The following is a 19,203-nucleotide window of genomic DNA, read 5'->3' as shown; positions in this document are numbered from 1 at the left end:
TTTGTCAATCCCTACCCTGACTGACATTGGTTAAACTTTTGAAATGATGACCTTCACACTCAGATTGAGATCTTCCCAATCTCTCCACAAACAGCAGATGGTTGGTTTCAGAGACTACAAAAAAAACACTCATTTAGAATCTATTGTATAAAACAATATCCAAGAAACCAAAAACATTTAGCTGAAAACAGCTTAATTACTTACTGAGTAAGTGCTGGGTTGGATAGAAAATACTGAAAGGCCGAGATAGAATCCCTTCAGTGTGGAAGATGGCCATTTGGTCCGTCAAGTCCACACCGCCCCTCCAAAACGCATCACTCAGTGGTAGTCTGGCACACGGACTTCTACACCGCTGAAGCCAAATGCCAACTCGAGGACACCTCTTCCTACTGCCCCCTCGACCATGACCCCACTGCCCATCACCAAACCATCATCTCCCAGACCATACAGAACCTCATCACCTCAGGAGATCTCCCACCCACAGCTTCCAAGCTCATAGTCCGGGAACCCCGCACTTTCCCAAGATCCACAAACCTGACCACCCTGGCCGACCCATTATCTCAGCATGCTCCTGCCCCACTGAACTCATCTCGACCTACCTCGACACTGTCCTATCCCCCCTAGTCCAGGAACTCCCCACAAATGTTTGAGACACCACCCATGCCCTCCACCTCCTCCAAGACTTCCGTTTCCCCGGCCCCCAACGCGTCATCTTCACCATGGATATCCAATCCCTCTACATCTCCATCCGCCATGACCAGGGCCTCCAAGCCCTCTGTTTTTTCCCTCTCCAGACTTTTCCAACAGTACCCTTCCACCGACACTCTCATTCGTTTGGCCGAATTGGTCCTCACCCTTAACAATTTCTCCTTCGAATCCTCCCACTTCCTCCAGACTAAAGGGGTAGCCATGGGCACACATATGAGCCCCAGCTATGCCTGTCTCTTTGTTGGCTACGTAGAACAGTCGATCTTCCGTAATTACACCGGCACCACTCCCCACCTCTTCCTCCGCTACATTGATGACTGCATTGGTGCCACCTCGTGCTCCCGCGAGGAGGTTGAGCAATTCATCAACTTCACCAACACATTCCACCCTGACCTTAAATTTACCTGGACCATCTCTGACACCTCCCTCCCCCTCCTGGACCTCTCCATCTCCATTAATGACGACCGACTTGACACTGACATTTTTTACTAACCCACCGACTCCCACAGCTACCTGGATTACACCTCTTCCCACCCTACCTCTTGCAAAAATGCCATCCATATTCCCAATTCCTCCCGTATCTGCTCCCAGGAGGACCAGTTTCACCACAGAACACACTAGATGGTCTCCTTCTTTAGAGACCATAATTTCCCTTCTCACGTGGTTAAAGATGCCCTCCAACGCACCTCGTCCACATCCCGCATCTCCGCCCTCAGACCCCACCCCTCCAACCGTAACAAGGACAGAGCGCCCCTGGTGCTCATCTTCCACCCTACCAACCTTCGCATAAACCAAATCATCCACCGACATTTCTGCCACCTCCAAACAGACCCCATCACCATGGATATATTTCCCTCCCCACCCCTTTCTGCCTTCTGCAAAGACCATTCCCTCCGTGACTACCTGGTCAGGTCCACGCCCCCCTACAACCCACCCTCCCATCCTGGCACCTTCCCCTGTCACCGCAGGAACTGTAAAACCTGCGCCCAAACCTCCTCCCTCACCTCTATCCAAGGCCCTAAAGGAGCCTTCCACATCCAAAGTTTTACCTGCACATCCACCAATATTATTTATTGTATCCGTTGCTCCCGATGCGATCTCCTCTACATTGGGGAGACTGGACGCCTCATACCTGAGCACTTTGGGGAACATCTCCGGGACACCCGTACCAATCAACCACACCGCCCCGTGGCCCAACATTTCAACTCCCCCTCCCACTCTGCCGAGGACATGGAGGTCCTGGGCCTCCTTCACCGCCGCTCCCTCACCACCAGACGCCTGGAGGAAGAACGCCTCATCTTCCACCTCAGAACACTTCAACCCTAGGGCATCAATGTGGACTTCAACAGTTTCCTAATTTCCCCATCCCCCACCTCACCCTAGTTCCAAACTTCCAGCTCAGCATTGTCCCCATGAGGACTTGTCCTACCTGCCTATCTCCTTTTCCACCTATCCACTCCACCCTCTCCTCCCTGACCTAACACCTTCACCCCCTCCCCCGCTCACCTCTTATACTCTATGCTACTTTCTCCACACCCTAGCTTATCTCTCCACACTTCAAGCTCACTGCCTTTATTCCTGATGAAGGGCTTTTGCCCGAAACGTCGATTTCGCTGCTCCTCGGATGCTGCCTGAACTGCTGTGCTCTTCCAGTACCACTAATCCAGAATCTGGTTTCCAGCATCTGCAGTCATTGTTTTTACCTCCCACCCAGACCCAGCCCATCCCTGTAACCCTAAACTTCCCATGACTAATCCACCTAACCTGCATATGGTGGACATTGTTAGCAATTTAGCGTGCCCAATCCACCTAAGCTGCACATTTTTGGACTGTGGGAGGAAATGGGGCCCCTGGAAGAAATCCATGCAGACACAGGGAGAATGTGCAAGCTCCACATAGACAGGCAGTCACTCAAGGGTAGAAATGAACCCAGCTCCCTGGTGCTGTGAGGTAACAGTGCTAACCACTGAGCAACTGCACCACCCTGAATGGAGGTGAAGGAAGATGTTTTCACAAATTGGAGAGACTCAGAGTGAAGGGACAACCCTTTAGAACTGAGATGAGGAAAGATTTCTTCAGCCAGAGGGTGGTTAATCAATGGACCTCATTGCCATAGAGGGCTGTGGAGGCCAAGTCATTGATTGTATTGAAGATAGAGGTAAATAGTTTCTTGATTAGTAAGGGGACAAGGCTAATAGGGTGAAGACAAGAGAATGGGGTTGAGAAGCAGCATATCAGCCATGATTGAATGGTGGAGCAGATTTGATGGGTTGAATGGCGCAATTCTGCTCTTATATCTGACGGTCTTATGGTCTTATTCCATTAAGTGAAGCCCAGGTGTATATCATTTGCAGTCAGTGATACCTTGATCATACTCCTGTGAAGTCCTTTGGGGTAGTTTGGTATGTTAAAGACACTATGTAAATAAAAGATTTTTTCATAAAAGAAACAACTGGGACTATTGCATACCATTGGCTTCTAATCAAATCCAGGCATGTGACAAATTTTGAGATTCCGAAAATATTTCTAGCTGAAACTAAGAAATTTTAGATCATGTAAGCAGACTTTAGTTGTACAGCAGTAAACTAGAATCCAACTAACTAAATAGCTCCATGCAAGGACACCTTATTTGGTTCTCGCTTCATATCGTTTTCCCTTTATGTCTCCCACGAGCAGCATAACTTGTAGTATTAAGTATAAGGAGACTTAATCCATGTGCAATTTGTGGAGGAAGAGGAGATTTACAATGTTATATAGAGGAAATTCCTCATTCCCACAGTTCACAAGCAGCAACAGCAGTAAGCTGTCATGCCAAGGGGGCAACATGACAGCTGAATGCTCCCACAATCTTATTCTCAATCAGTACCTGTGTAAGGACACAGATACAAACACACAATGAGTAATGAATAGGGGTGGGAACAGCCTAATTCTTCACCTTCAAAACTCTTCATTTAGCATTGCCATGAATTCTGATGATAGGGTCAGCCATGGCTCTATTGGAAGCAATCTCACACCTGAGTAGAATGTTGTACATTGAATATAAAAACACAGGCTGACTCTCTAGTGTAGTACTGAGGGATTGTTAGAAGTCCTGTCTTTTTTAAATTAATATTAAATCAAAGATATATCTCACATAAAACATGCCAAGACACTATCTCAATGAAGAGTAGGAGTATGAATACCAACATTATCGTCAATACAGATCCTTCAAATCAACACCACTGAAGTACACTATCACAGTGCTGTTGGTGAGACCTAGCTATGTTCAAATTAGCTCCTAGTTCCGTATCACAACAGTGACTACATTTCAAAATACTTTATTGGTTGTTAAATGATTTGGACCGTTATTAGCTGCTATATAAATGCAGGTATATCTTTTTTTCAGCTATAGCAAAACAAATCAGATACCAGACTGGGACTTCTCTGACCGTCCCTAGCCCAATCCTGTAACACGATGGTGCATTTAAGCCAATCAGAATTTAGTCCTCTAAGTATTATCCATTTTCTATCTCGTGTCATGTTTTGCTCTGCAAGTTGGCTTTGTAAACAAATTAGCCTCACCGATATTTACTGAAATGCTGTCTGATGAACTTATAGCACAACAGAGAGTGTTACATACAGTTGGAGAATACATACAGAATGACAGGTAATATAAGATTATATATTTTTATTGAGATCTGCCTAGGATTCAGCAAAGATTTACAAGAATGTTGCCAGAGTTGGAGGATTTGAGCTATAGGGAGAGGCTGAAAAGGCTGGGGCTGCTTTCCCTGGAGTGTCAGAGGTAGTGGGGGTGACCTCAGAGGTTTATAAAATAATGAGAGGCATGAATTGGGTAAATGGACAAGATCATTTCCCCAGGGTGGGGGAGTCCAAAACTAGAGGGCATAGGTTTAGGGTGAGAGAGGAAAGAGTTAAAAGAGATCTAAGGGGCAACATTTTCATGCAGCAGGTCATGCCCGTCTGAAACAAGCTGCCAGAGGAAGTGGTGGAGGCTGGTACAATTACAATGTTTAAAAGGCATCTGGATGGGTATATGAATAGGAAGGGTCGAGAGAGATATGGGACAAGTGCTGGCAAATGGGACTGAATTAATTTAGGATATCTGGTCAGCATGGATGAGTTGGACCGAGAGGTCTGTTTTTGTACTGTACATCTCTATGATTATATGGCTCTAAGTACTTCACATTTACAGTGGAAGGATCGATAGTACCTGAATTCCAGCTTTTATACAAAACTCACGCAGCAAGGATATCTTCTGCAGACCAAACCGCTCCACCGCCTGATCAATCCCATCACTGAAACATACCAATCATACAAACATTAGCTAACAATAAGAGAAGTGAACCTGGAAGATTCTGTCAACAAATCTACTATGTGGCACTTTAGCAAATGCCTTTTGGACGTCTATTTACACCACAATCACTTTACCCTATCACCATTTCTTTTAACCTTCAGATTGGAGGCCAGTGACCAGGGGAGTGCCACAAGCAGTGCTAGGTGGACTACGTTTCAACATTTATATAAAATGATTTGGATGTGAACATAGGAGGTATACTAAGTACGTTTGCAGATGACACCAAAATTGGAGGTGTAGTGAACAGTGAAGGTTTCCTGATGAAGGGCTTTTGCCCGAAACATCGATTTTCCTGCTCCTCGGATGCTGCCTGACCTGCTGTGCGTTTCCAGCACCACTCTAATCTAAACTACCTCAGAGTACAACCAGATCTTGATCAGATGGGCCAATGGTCCCTTCCCTGATTAAGGTAATGGATTGGAGAAGTGGGGGGGGGGGGGGGGGGGGGGGGTTGTTCGTTTTCATGACAAGATATGCTAGAAATACCTGCCTGGCCTATCACCATGCTCAAACAACCTTTGTTTTGCAAAAGCGAGTTCCTTCCTAGCTGTCTGTCTGAGCACAGAGTTCGAAGTAGACCGAAGCGATGTCACCCACCGCAGCTTAGCCACCGATGGTCTATCAAAATATGCCTCCTCGGCTGCCATTGGCCGTGCCTCAAGCAAGCATTGCTGCTCTCCCTTCTGTCGCTTCCAACTGGCAGTGTAAGAAATAATTCTCCCCCTAGTATAAGCCTTAGCAGTTTCCCAAAGAATAGATGGGCTACTGGCCGAATCTGAATTAATGGCTAAGAAAGCTTTAAATTCATGAGAGAAATACTCAATGAACTTACTGTCCTTAAGAATAAAGGGATCCATTTGCCAGTGTTATACTGCCCTTTATCTTAACCACTAAGTATACTGCTGCATATACTTCAGATATGGTAATATTCCCAATTGTGCAGGACACCACCGAATCCAAGAATGCCATGGGGATTAAGAAGAGATCAATCCTAGTATGACACCTATGAAGAACATAAAGTCCCTACCCATGGGGTGGAGCCGCCTCCAAACATCAACCAGCTGTAACTTTACACATAAGCCCTCTAGTTGCTGAGATTGCAAAGAGAGAATTGGGGGCATTCTGTCCATGGGATCCATAAGACAATTCAAATTTCCATTATAATAATCTGCCACGATGCAAGGGTACTGTTTGGAATATGCATCTACCTGGAATTTAAGGGGTGCACTGGGAGACAAGAAACATTCAAAATACCATACGCTTCCCCATATACCAAGGCTTTAAGGATTACGAACCACCCATGCTCATCTTTAATATGATCTAAATCATCTAAACAGGAGATTCTGTCTAACAAGTATGACTGATCCCATACTCCTATCATCAAAAGAGGAGAAATACACCTGATCAAACCCACCCTGCTGCAATTTCAAATGTTCCTGATCATCAAGGCACATCTCCTGCAATAGGGCAACACCCACCCTTTCCTTTTCAAGATTAGGAAGTATCTTTTTCCTCTTAACTAGCAAATGGCTCCCCGTAATGTTCCAGGTACACCATTTAAGCACACTATTAGCCATAACAGACTGCAATGATATTTGAACTCCCGAGAGGAAGAACTCAACTTACAAATCGCTGAGCATCAACAAAAAAAGTCTCATAGTTTGTGTAGTTTTTTGGCTCTAAAAACTACTACAACTAACAAATTTACAAAATTTTCAAGAACTATATACACAAAATAAAACAAAAAAGCGAAATAAAATAAAGTACCCAAGGCACTCAGAGTCATAGAGATGTACAGCATGGAAACAGACCCTTCGGTCCAACCCATCCATGCCGACCAGATATCCCAACCCAATCTAGTCCCACCTGCCAGCACCCGGCCTATATCCCTCCAAACCCTTCTTCCCCCCTGCCCACAGGGGGCACTTACACATCCCACAACCCACCTTCATCACCCCTTCCAGCTTGAGATTGCCAGTTTCAGATCGCTGCCATCTTGGATCCTCTAACTCTCTTTTTTTAAAAAGGCAGATCATTGTTCTGTTAAGATCTTTGTCACTCTTTGATTTCAATTTACCTGCGATAAATATGTTCTTATCCCATCGAGATTATTTCTCCCCAAATTTAGTACTTTTACCTCATCCTGTCTTTTCTCAAGGTATGATACTATGATCACTGTTCCCCCAATTCAAAAGATACTTGTTCCACCTAAATCCCCAGTACAAGATCCAGCAATGTCTCCTCTCTCACTGGGATTGAAACATACAGATCAAGAATTTCTGCTGCAATGAAGTACTCCAGGACCCCTCATCCCTGGAAATCTCATTCAAGTGTCCTACAGGTAAAAGAGATGTTTGTATTGCTGATCTACCTCAAACCAAAGGAATATTTATCCACCCAGTCTAAAGTTAAGAACCAGCATATCTTCAAAACTCGGGAATAGCAAAATGTTCATGATTATGTAGCTTGACTGTCATTCTTCAGAACACTTTCAGGATCCATGTTAGCCTACATTCCACGCCTGTGCCCCCCACCGTGATCAAATAGACTTTCCTGATGTGAAGCAAAAGCAATTCCATCACACATTCAAGTATGAGACAAGAGTAGAACAGGAATTTCTTCTCCTCTAACAATGGGGGATACAAAAAGGGACTGAGAAATAAATGTTCAAAGATGATAAATGTCAGTGCAATTACCTACCAAGCCAACGCATAATCAAAGTTTTCATTAGCTTCATTGTTAATCTGTTTCCACAGCTCAACAGGAGTCAGGTTCGCCCATGCTGTGTCACTTCCAGGAATCCGCATCTTTCGCTTATTCTTTTTCCTGCGTGACACAAGTTCATCTGGAAGCAGATGTGCAACAGGATTGGGGTAGGAGCTCAGAAAACAGTTCAGAAAGTGACTGATGGCAGATGAGCATGCTGATATCTCCACAACCTGGGAGAAAAGTAGAAATAAGAATATAAAAGTAGAAATATGAATTGTATAAAAAATGCTGAAGACACTGTGAGAGTTACAAAGCAAGATGTGTCCCTTATATAACTAGATCTTAGCACTGTATTCTTTCTTAACATGCTTTTTCTTTTTAAATAAGTTCCTCAATATGATCACACCAATGAGTAACATGGATGGGATTGAGCCCACTAGTGCATAAAATTTGGTGTGGATCAATGAGAGGAGAGAAAGCATGACCCAACCTGTATAAAATATTGAGATTATAGTCACACAATCCTGTCAGCTTCCAGAAACCAGTCAAATAAAGCACCTCACACTTTTAAGTTTTTCTCCTCCTTTCTGTGACTATCCCTACTTTCTTTTCAATTCCTTGGACCACCAACCAGACTTACATGAGGAATTGAAAAGATGCCAAACCTGCCACAGCTGTTGCCAGATTGATTTGTTGAGAGATTGACTGCACCAGGAGGTGACTGTCCCTTTTGATGAACTGCTGTCCCATTGGGACCCAGCTGACACTTAGAATCCAGCAATCTCAATCCATGGCACACTAGTCTGGGTCGCTGCATTGATTTTTCAATAATTGCACTGATGCTTCTCAAGAGTGTTTTTGGGAAATGTTACCTTTCTGCTTCACAAATATCTACTCCATCTTCCTCCCACCACCAGTTCTAGAACCAACATTGTTTACAGCAGGACACTGGTATCAGACATTGAAAACATAAATTTAGATTTGAGTGGCAGCCACATTCTATGGAGGCAGGGTTGTTGGAAGGGGACATCCCAAAAGAACAGGTCTTATTGTGTGTCCCACAAAAGTTAACAACAGAGTTTTCATGAATTGATTTCAGTGCAGTTCCCATCACAAACAAGACAATAAATAATAGAATGGGGAAGGGAGAAGATGTCTGTTCTCCAAAGATGTCGTGGCTTGCAAACAGCTCACCTAGGTTGGGAAGTTGACTAGCCAGCTTGTAAACCCAAAGGAAACCCTCTTGGTGCAGCAGCAGTGTTGTAAAGGCATCATCTCCTGGATTCACCCATCTCACCCTCTTCCAGCTATCAAGTTTCCCCAAGGCTTGGGACGCCTCGTCACCTGAGGTTAGCGATGGAATAACTTGAAATGAAGGCAGGCAGGCAGCCCCATTAAGTGACCAACTCATGTGTTGTGAATGGATTGGCTGCTTACACTACCCACTCACCGACCACCACCTTCACACCCCCACTACCCCCATACCCCCAACCCAATCCATTCTAACTACAAATGAGCAGGATCAGTTTCTGTCTAACCTTGACATAAGCAAAAACACACTAGCTTCTGCGAGCTACAACTCAGCTCAGTAGACTAACTGCAAATATTTTCCCACTGCAACAGAGGAAATATAGGACTGAAACCTAATCCCCACATTTCACCTGAGCACAGATGTAATTACACAGCCAACAAAACGTTAGCCAGCAACATGCAGAGTCAGGAAACAAGAGTGAGAGAAGAACCTGGCTATCTCCTCAAAAGCAGCCAAATGCATTCTTTCTTACATTTGTTTTAGCTGCCTTGAATTTTCCTGCCTCCTCTCTGAAGGTGAAGCCCCATGTTCAGAAAATGGTTCAAGTTTGTGAAGGCCACTAAGCAATGCCTGATTCCTTCCCTACATATGCAGTACTTATTAATGGATAGCAACAAGGAGGAACGATGATGGCTATTTTCGCTCTCCCTAACTCAACAGACACTAAAGCCCATTTTAACACTGCTGCTGAACTGACTCACTGAGACCAGCTAACACCGCACAGAAGATGGAGTGAACCATGGACTTTCCTGTTCTGTTGGGAAGCATATGAAGAATGTATTACACTCACTCTCCCTCCAAGTCATATCTAATGACTGTATTCTGTGAATAGAAAAATTACCTGCAGGTAGAGAACTATAATGTGCTTTGCTGCCCGAGTGATGATTTCAGTGATTAGTAGCCTCTGTAAGAAATACAAATATTTAATCTTAGGCGGTAACCAAGCTACTGAAGGTCCAGAATTACAACAAATTCAACTATTGTGTTAAACATGATCATAAATGTTATTTCCGGTATCCAAAACTACTTTGAGGGACATGCTTAATTCCCAAATAGAAACACAAGTTTTTTATTCATTAAATAAAATAGGAGGAGTAAGCCACTTGACCCCTTGAGACTGCTTCACCATTCTAAAAGATCATGGCTAATCTGGTTAGTGTCACCAGTTTCCTGTGTTTCCCCCCAGAACGCGTGACTCCCTTAACCATAAAAATCTATCTATCTAACTCAGCCTTTAATAAGGTTAAAGGCACAGCCTCTATCTATCATCTTCTGTCAAGAGAATGACTCTCAGAGAAAGGAAAACAAAATATCACCTTAAAAAAGGAAGACATCTTACCCTCAAACTATGCCCATCGGTTTTAAGCCTCCATTCAGAGGAAGCATCTTCCGAATAAAATACCAGAGATGGGGGCAGAAATCATGGGCTCCAATGTTGTTTCTTGCCCTGACCACTGGCCCTAAGCACAGGATATCTGCCTTCAATCAGAGCACAGTGGGGTCCCGGGAGTCCTGCAGTTTGAGCACTAATGAACCACCCTGTCCTGGTCCTGTACACCATCTCACGAAAAAGACTCATACCATCGAATTATACCACAGTAGACTCATTACAAAGACAACAGGCCAGTAGGTAATTGTATGTTTCCCACAAAGAAATTCATCTACAACTTCACATATACAAATTCATAAAGCCGTAAGTTCCACGGTTTCTGATTTTATTTCCCTCCACTTGTAATTGTGATGACTTGTGCTAGGGTTATATGGTTGGACTTTCCCAACACATTGCCATCCTTCCAACTGGTGGAAGCTGATGTGCAGAGGGGTGCAGAGGCTTGGAGGCTCAGCTGTCTGCCTGACAGCCAACTAAACCAATTAAGTGACCAATTACTGGCTGCTGCCCACCTCTGTGGACATTTTGCTCCAGTCCCTGCTTCAAAAGGACACAAGGTGAAACCTGGGCATTTCACAGTGCATGGAGGAGTCTCCCTAGCAGCAGTGACCACCTTTACATCACGTGCTCCATCACATCTCCCCATATCACCCTCGGTTGCTACTGCTTGTTTGACAGGCCCCCACTTCTGCAAAAACCTACTAAATTCTCAAGTATATCTTATCATTCAAGGTGTCCTCTACCAGGACCCCAGCCTCAGCAATAGTAAACATTAGCAGCAGTGCTGCTAAATGGGCTGGCAATTCGAGACAGCCTGCCTCCTGAACTGAACAGTGGCTCCAAGAATGGCCAGTTAATTGACAACACGCAGCAAAATGCTGCATTTGGTCCCACCTCCCTCTGAAGTGGTGGTGTTTCAAGGGGGGGGGGGGGCAGGGAGGGCGAACTTTCTGCTTTCGGCCTGCATGGCAGCACTTGCCAATAAACACTAGAACTTAGCTCAGTTTCAACAAGCCCCAGCCACCCTTTCAAGAATGCCCTAGTGGCTTTTCGCACATCTATTATCATATAGGGTTGCATCGTAGCTTAACCCAGTACAGTCTACACACATACTCCCACAGGGATACAGAGGCTGATTCTAGGCCTCACTGCCAGCTCAGCAAAGATCAGCTGACTTATCAACATAGGCCATGGATCAACGCTGAAATTCCTTGGTTTCTATGGCTCAGTTCCACACTATACAATATGACTATGAATTGAGCCATCAGGCCAGCACATCAAATGCAAACTCAGAGACTATCAAATAAGCATGAGGACTTTTTAAAGCAATACATATGTATGTACAGTTTGGTTATCAGTCCTCCTCCACATAGCAATCTCTCCCTTAGCTGAATACATACAGAGATATGGTCCAGATATTGTTTGTCTTCTGAGTGGCTTATCAGCTGTGCTATTTTACCAATGTATCGAATATTAATTCCACATTTGTGCAGCCCGTCTGTCAATGTTCTACCATCAACAGGCACAGTGACATGATTTACACAGTCTTTGATCTGAAAAACATGAAAAAAAAACAGAAAGGGAGTTCAGACTTTATGCTAGACACTATTTAATACATTTTTGTTCTTGTAAGAGCCATACCTCCTCCATAACTAGTTAATGACAAACAACAGCTGTGAAAACATTCCATCCAAAGTGCTCATTTGTTTTCATGTTTGAACGGTCTGAGATTTGCAATTGGAAGTATCTATTCTAATGCCATTTCCTTGCTCTCCCTCCATAATATTAATGTTTCTTTAAGCGTTCATCCAATTCTTCCTTAATCACCTTCTTTAAATCAGTTCAGTAGTTTTTTGTGAGAAGACATTCCACGCCACAACATAATTTTTTCAAGACAGCATTTCTTTTAACTTCTCCCTCTACTATTAATGTGTACGAGATCCTGGTGACCACTTCACCAGTCGACGGAATTTCTGTCTTTGACACTTTCAAAATTTCAAACACAAAGTAAATTTCCCAAAAACTTTCACACTCTAAAAATATAGCCTTTTTGTTTTTATATGTCTGTTATGATGTTATTATATATGCATCTCAAATCTAATTCCTGTAAATTGATATTTGCCTTTTATCATAGGAGTCACTTACAAAACTGGGAATTTGTACAGTCAAAAGGAAAGCTGCAATTTCCTTCATCAATCGCTTCTGAAGTTGCAGAGCCTCTTGTTCAGATTCATGAAATCTTACAACTGCAACAAAAATTCAATTCTGATTTACAAACAGACCATTCATCTTGGCAGAGAAGATGCTACATAATACACCAACGATTAAAAAAAACAACTCCAAGCATAGAATATGTAAGATATGCAATTATTTGCTATGCATTCACAATAAGTCAACTGGTGGGGATAAAAGGGTCCTTCTCAGGATGGCAGCCGGTGACAGGTAGTGTTCCACAAGGCTCAGTGTTGGGACTACAACTTTTCATTTCATGTATTAATGATCTAAGTCAGGAAACGAGGGCATTCTGGATAAGTTTGCAGATGATACAAAGATAGGTAGAGGGACAGGTAGTATTGAGAAGGCAAGGAAGCTGCAGAAGGATTTAGACAGGTTAGGAGAGTTGGCAAAGAAGTGGCAGATGGAGTACTGTACAACGTGGAAAAGTGTGAGGTCTTGCACTTTGCTAGGAAGAATAGAGGCATGGACTATTTTCTAAATGGGGAGAACATTCAGACGTTTGAAGTGCAAAAAGACTTGGGAGTTCTAGTCCAGGATTCTGTCAAGGTAAACTTGCAGGTTGGGTCAGTACTTAGGAAGGCAAATGCCATGATGGCATTTATTTTAAGAGGATTTGAATATAAAAGCAGGGATGTGTTTCTGAGGCACTATATGGTTGTGGTCAGGCCACATTTAGAGTATTGTGTGCAGTTGTGGGCCCCATATCTCAGCAAGAATATACTGGTTCTGGAGCATGTTCAGAAGAGGTTCAGAAGAATGGTCCCAGGAATGAAAAGCTTAACAAATGAAGAACTTTTGAGGAAGTGCCGGATGTCTTTAAACACAAAGGTGGATAAATCCCCAGGACCTGATCAGGTGTACCCGAGAACTCTGTGGGAAGCCACAGAAATGATGCTGGGCCTCTTGCTGAGATATTTGTATCATCGATAGTCACAGGTGAGGTGCCGGAAGACTGGAGGCTCGCTAACGTGGTGCCACTGTTTAAGAAGGGTGGTAAGGACAAGCCAGGGAACTATAGACCAGTGAGCCTGATGTCGGTGGTGGGCAAGTTGTTGGAGGGAATCCTGAGAGACAGGATGTACATATATTTGGAATGGCAAGGACTAATTAGGGATAGTCAACATGGCCTTGTGGGTGGGAAATCATGTCTCACAAACTTGATTGAGTTTTTGAAGAAGTAACAAAGAGGATTGATGAGGGCAGAGCGGTAGATGCGATCTATATGGACTTCAGTAAGGCATTCGACAAGGTTCCACATGGGAGACTGGTTAGCAAGGTTAGATCTCACGGAATACAGGGTGAACTAGCCATTTGGATACAGAACTGACTCAAAGGTAGAAGACAGAGGGTGGTGATATAAGGTTGTTTTTCAGACTGGAGGCCTGTGACCAGTGGGGTGCCACAAGGATCGGTGCTGGGTCCTCTACATTTTGTCATTTACATAAATGAGTTGGATGCAAGCATAAGAGGTACAGTTAGTAAGTTTGCAGATGACACCAAAATTGGAGGTGTAATGGACAGCAAAGAGGGTTACCTCAGATTACAACAGGATCTGGACCAGATGGCCAATGGGCTGAGAAGTGGCAGATGGAGTTTAATTCAGATAAATGCGAGGTGCTGCATTTTGGAAAAGCAAATCTTAGCAGGACTTATACACTTAATGGTAAGGTCCTAGGGAGTGTTGCTGAACAAAGAGACCTTGAAGTGCAGGTTCATAGCTCCTTGAAAGTGGAGTCGCACGTAGGTAGGATAGTGAAGAAGGCGTTTGGTATGCTTTCCTTTATTGGTCAGAGTATTGAGTACAGGAGTTGGGACGTAATGTTGCGGCTGTACAGGACATTGGTTAGGCCACTGTTGGAATATTGTGTGCAGTTCTGGTCTCCTTCCTATCAGAAAGATGTTGTGAAACTTGAAAGGGTTCAGAAAAGATTTACAAGGATGTTGCCAGGGTTGGAGGATCTGAGTATAGGGAGAGGCTGAACAGGCTGGGGCTGTTTTCCCTGGAACGTCGGAGGCTGAGGGGTAAGCTTATAGTGGTTTACAAAATTATGAGGGGCATGGATAGGATAAATAGGCAAAGTCTTTTCCCTGGGGTGGGGGAGTCCAGAACTAGAGGGCACAGGTTTAGGGTGAGAAGGGAAAGATATAAAGGTACCTAGGGGGCAAATTTTCCACGCAGAGGGTGGTACGTGTATGGAATGAGCTGCCAAAGGAAGTGGTGGAGGCTGTTACAATTGCAACATTTAAAAGGCATTTGGATGCGTATATGAATAGGAAGGGTTTGGAGGGATATGGGCTGGGTGCTGGCAGGTGGGACTAGATCAGGTTGGGATATCTGGTCGACATGGACGGGTTGGACCAAAGGGTCTGTTTCCATGCTGTACATGTCCATGACTCTATGACTCTGGGTTTATACTCGATGGAGTTTAGAAGGATATGGGGAAATCTAATTGAAGCTTACAGAATACTGAAAGGCCTGGACAGAGTGGATGTTGGGAAGATATTTCCATTGGTGGGAGAGACTAGGATCCAAGGGCCCAGCCTTAGATTAAAGGGAAGGCCCTTTAGCTGTGGAGGCCAGGTCATTGAGTGTATTTAAGTCAGAGAGAAATTGATTCTTGATTGTCAAGAGGATCAAGGGTTATGGGGAGAAGGCGGGAGAATGATGATGAGAAACTTATCAGCCATCACTGAATGGCTTAACTTCTGCAACTATACCTTATGGTCTTACCTACAATGCACTTATGTAAGCCAAATTATCTGTTTATGATCATGCATCATATAATGGAATGGCAGACCAAATTAATGCAAATTGATGGAGTTCCATAAGGGTGCTAATTATGTGTTATACCTTCCAATAATAATGCCAAATTTTGCACTTCCTTCAGTCAATATTGCATTTGAGAAGACAGGAATGTTGGTGATGATATCAATTGCTTTGAAGGTAAATGGCACGGTGGTAGTGTTTGCAGATCCTGTATTGCACTATTTCGTCACTTCAGAACCACATTGGAATGGAACTAAGTTAGACAGTCCTTCAAAATTGAAGATAAGAGCAAGAGATATCTCCTACAATCCCATTTCCAAAAAAAAACATCTTTTACAATTTGACATCTATGTGAGCCAGTGCGCACACAGTAATATCACATTTCATGAAATGAATAAAATAGAACCAAGTAACATTTATCTACAGCTTCCTGAAAGCTCAGACAGCATGAAGTAGACAAAATGTGTTAGGAGAATATTGTGCTTGATGGTTCTAAGGATGTTAGCATGTCACTTGTTCTTTATAACAAATGGTATATTTTAACATATACAAGAGTGATAAGGTTGTGCACAAAGTTTCCCTAATTGCTTAGTGAAAAAGTACAGACCAATTTGATCTTGAGCTATGTAGATCAGGAAAAAAATTAAAATTTGAATTCTAGCCTAGCTAATTGACATGCTAGCCAATTAGAACACTGTCTGCAGGTATAAGACTAGCAATGATGTGGTTGTTTATGACACCGAGCTCCATCACTTCTCTTCAGCCTTCCACTACCTCTCTGTTGTCAGATTGGTTGGATCAGACATTCCTTTAGTCAGTTAAACATTGAAGAGAAAGTCTTCATTTCCAACTGCCGCTGGGACATTAACCGCCTCAACCTGTATACCCCCCTCCTCTCACCCTCACAACGCACAGCCCTCCAATCCTTCTGCTCCAATCCTGACCTCACCATCAAGCCAGCAGAAAAAGGGGGTTCAGTGGTAATCTGGCACTGACCTCTACACTGCTGAAGCCAAACGCCAACTCGAGAACACCTCTTCCTACCGTCCCCTCGACCATGACCTCACCCCCCATCACCAAACCATCATCTCCCAGACTATATAGAACCTCATCACCTCAGGAGATCTCCTACTCACAGATTCCAACCTCATAGTCCGGGAACCCCGCACTGCCCGGCTCTACCTCCTTCCCAAGATCGACAAACCTGACCACCCTGGTCGACCCACTGTCTCAGCATGCTCCTGCCCCACTGAACTCATTTCTACCTACCTCAACACTGTCCTATCCCCCCTAGTCCAGGAACTCCCAACATACGTTCGAGATACCACCCATGCCCTCCACCTCCTCCAAGACTTCCGTTTCCCCAGCCCCCAATGCCTCAGCTTCACCATGGATATCCAGTCCCTCTATACCTCCATCTGCCATGACCAGGGCCTCCAAGCCCTCCCTTTCTTCCTCTCCAGAAGTTGCCAACAGTACCCTTCCACCGACACACTCATTCGTTTGGCCGAACTGGTCCTCACCCTTAACAATTTCTCCTTCGAATCCTCCAGACCAAAGGGGTAGCCATGGGCACCCATATGGGCCCCAGCTCTGCCTACCTCTTTGTTGGCTACGTAGAAAAGTCCATCTTCCATAATTACACTGGCACCACTCCCCACCTCTTCCTCCGCTACATTGATACCTGCATTGGCGCCACTTCATCCTCCCGCGAGGAGGTTGAGCAATTCATTAACTTCACCAACATATTCCACCCTGACCTTAAATTTACCTGGACCATCTCTGACACCTCCCTCCCCTTCCTGGACCTCTCCATCTCCATTAATGACAACCGACTTGACACCGACATTTTTTACAAACCCACCGACTCCCACAGCTACCTGGATTACACCTCTTCCCACCCTACCTCCTGCAAAAATGCCATCTCGTATTCCTAATTCTTCCACCTCTGCCGTATCTGCTCCCAGGAGGACCAGTTCCACCATAGAACACACCAGATGGCCTCCTTTAGAGACTGTAATTTCCCTTCCGACGTGGTTAAAGATGCCCTCCAATGCATCTCGTCCACATCCCGCCCCTCCGCCCTCAGACCCCACCCCTCCAACCGTAACAAGGACAGAATGCCCCTGGTGCTCACCTTCCACCCTACCAAACTTCGCATAAACTAAATCATCCGCCGACATTTCCGCCACCTCCAAACAGACCCCACCACCAGGGATATATTTCCCTCCCCACCCCCTTCCGCCTTCCGCGGAGACCGTTCCCTCCGTGACTACCTGGTCAGGTCCACGCCTCCCTACAACCCACCCTCCCGTCCTGGCACCTTCCCCTGTCACTGCAGGAATTGCAAAACCTGCGTCCACATCACCTCCCTCACCTTCATCCAAGGCCCTAAAGGAGCCTTCCACATCCAAAGTTTTACCTGCAAATCCACCAATATCATTTATTGTATCCGTTGCTCCCGATGCGGTCTCCTCTACATTGGGGAGACTGGACGCCTCCTACCTGAGCACTTTAGGGAACATCTCCGGGACACCTGCACCAATCAACCACACTGCCCCGTGGCCCAACATTTCAACTCCCCCTCCCACTCTGCCGAGGACATGGAGGTCCTGGGCCTCCTTCACCGCCACTCCCTCACCACCAGACGCCTGGAGGAAGAACGCCTCATCTTCCGCCTCGGAACACTTCAACCCCAGGACATCAATGTGGACTTCAACAGTTTCCTCATTTCCCCTTCCCCCACCTCACCCTAGTTCCAAACTTCCAGCTCAGCACTGTCCCCATGACTTGTCCAGACTTGTCCTACTTGCCTATCTCCTTTTCAACCTATCCACTACACCCTCCCCCCGACCTATCACCTTCATCCCCTCCTCCACTCAATGCTACTTTCTCCCCACCCCCACCCTTCTCTCATTTATCTCTCCACCCTTCAGGCACTCTGCCTGTATTCCTGATGAAGGGCTTTTGCCCAAAACGTCGATTTTATTGCGCCTCGGATGCTGCTTGAACTGCTGTTGTTTTCCAGCTCCACTCTAATCTAGACTATGGTTCCTAGCCTGCCTATAATAACTGCAACATAGACGGAGTCACACTGGGGCTCTGTTTGATTCTGAGCTTCTGATCCCATTTCACTCCTTCATAAAAACTGCCTTCTTCAACCTCTGTAAGAATACTGCCTCCTTCAATGACCCCTTGTAGAAAATCTCATCCAATCTTAGCTCTGCTCATACTTCAGTTTGCACAAATCTCATTGCTCCTACTCTATCCAACTTCAAGTTCTACTTACACACGCTTTGTCCTTGATACCCAAAACTCTCACCTCATGTTTCTATTTTTCAAATGTCCCTACTTCTTTCCCCCCCCCCCCCCCCCAGCTCTACAAATTCATTCCCTTCTTCAGACCAGCTGAGCATCATATTTCCTTTCAGACTACAATCACCGGCCATACCTTCAACAGCCCTGGTTTCAAATCTATTCCTACTGTCTTTTTTCTCTCCTCATGTAGAACCATCTTTGACCAAGCTTTTGGTCACGCCTTGTAACATTTCTGTTTTTCAACCAGAAACAATGCCTCTATGAAAGATTTTAAGATAGGCTTTACTTAAATATAAGTTCTTGTTGAAACCTAACACTCTATAATAGCTCAGTAGGATGCAGGTCAGTATATTAATCAATTGAGCCATCAATTTTACTTAAGATATCTCATCAAATTTTACCAT

The 19,203-nt window shown here is 44.7% G+C and overlaps 2 protein-coding genes across 7 annotated transcripts in view; one reads left to right on the top strand and one right to left on the bottom strand.

Moving 5' to 3' along the window:
- The window catches only part of srrd (SRR1 domain containing), a 42,773-nt gene extending 30,037 nt beyond the window's left edge, over nucleotides 1-12,736 (top strand). Inside the window, exons 6-7 of one of the 5 annotated variants that reach the window (XR_015761253.1) lie at nucleotides 7,224-7,406; nucleotides 12,611-12,736. Coding sequence is in view for 1 of the 5 variants with exons in the window: in XM_043715611.2 (XP_043571546.2) it covers nucleotides 7,224-7,237 (14 nt within the window). In the remaining 4 variants the exon portion in view is untranslated. Of the gene's footprint in view, nucleotides 1-5,166; nucleotides 5,475-7,223; nucleotides 7,412-7,821; nucleotides 7,937-12,610 lie in introns of those variants that run through there. The other 4 variants (XR_006315374.2, XR_006315375.2, XR_015761254.1 and 1 more) reach the window with 4 other exon arrangements.
- The window catches only part of LOC122562617 (clustered mitochondria protein homolog), an 88,689-nt gene that overhangs the window by 15,760 nt on the left and 53,726 nt on the right, over nucleotides 1-19,203 (bottom strand). For both annotated transcript variants that reach the window (XM_043715604.2, XM_043715605.2), the window contains exons 13-17: nucleotides 12,622-12,722; nucleotides 11,877-12,029; nucleotides 9,928-9,990; nucleotides 7,766-8,004; nucleotides 4,922-5,006 (exon numbers count right to left, since the gene is read on the bottom strand). In XM_043715604.2, the coding sequence (XP_043571539.2) occupies nucleotides 4,922-5,006; nucleotides 7,766-8,004; nucleotides 9,928-9,990; nucleotides 11,877-12,029; nucleotides 12,622-12,722 (641 nt within the window). The remainder of the gene's footprint in view (nucleotides 1-4,921; nucleotides 5,007-7,765; nucleotides 8,005-9,927; nucleotides 9,991-11,876; nucleotides 12,030-12,621; nucleotides 12,723-19,203) is intronic.

This window comes from Chiloscyllium plagiosum, unplaced genomic scaffold, assembly GCF_037043375.1.
Source record: "Chiloscyllium plagiosum isolate Xiang-an unplaced genomic scaffold, Cpla_swu_hap1 HiC_scaffold_24, whole genome shotgun sequence".
In the NCBI taxonomy this organism is placed as follows: Eukaryota; Metazoa; Chordata; class Chondrichthyes; order Orectolobiformes; family Hemiscylliidae; genus Chiloscyllium; species Chiloscyllium plagiosum.
Note: the sequence above shows the minus strand (reverse complement) of the source record. Positions and strands in the feature narration are given on the sequence as shown.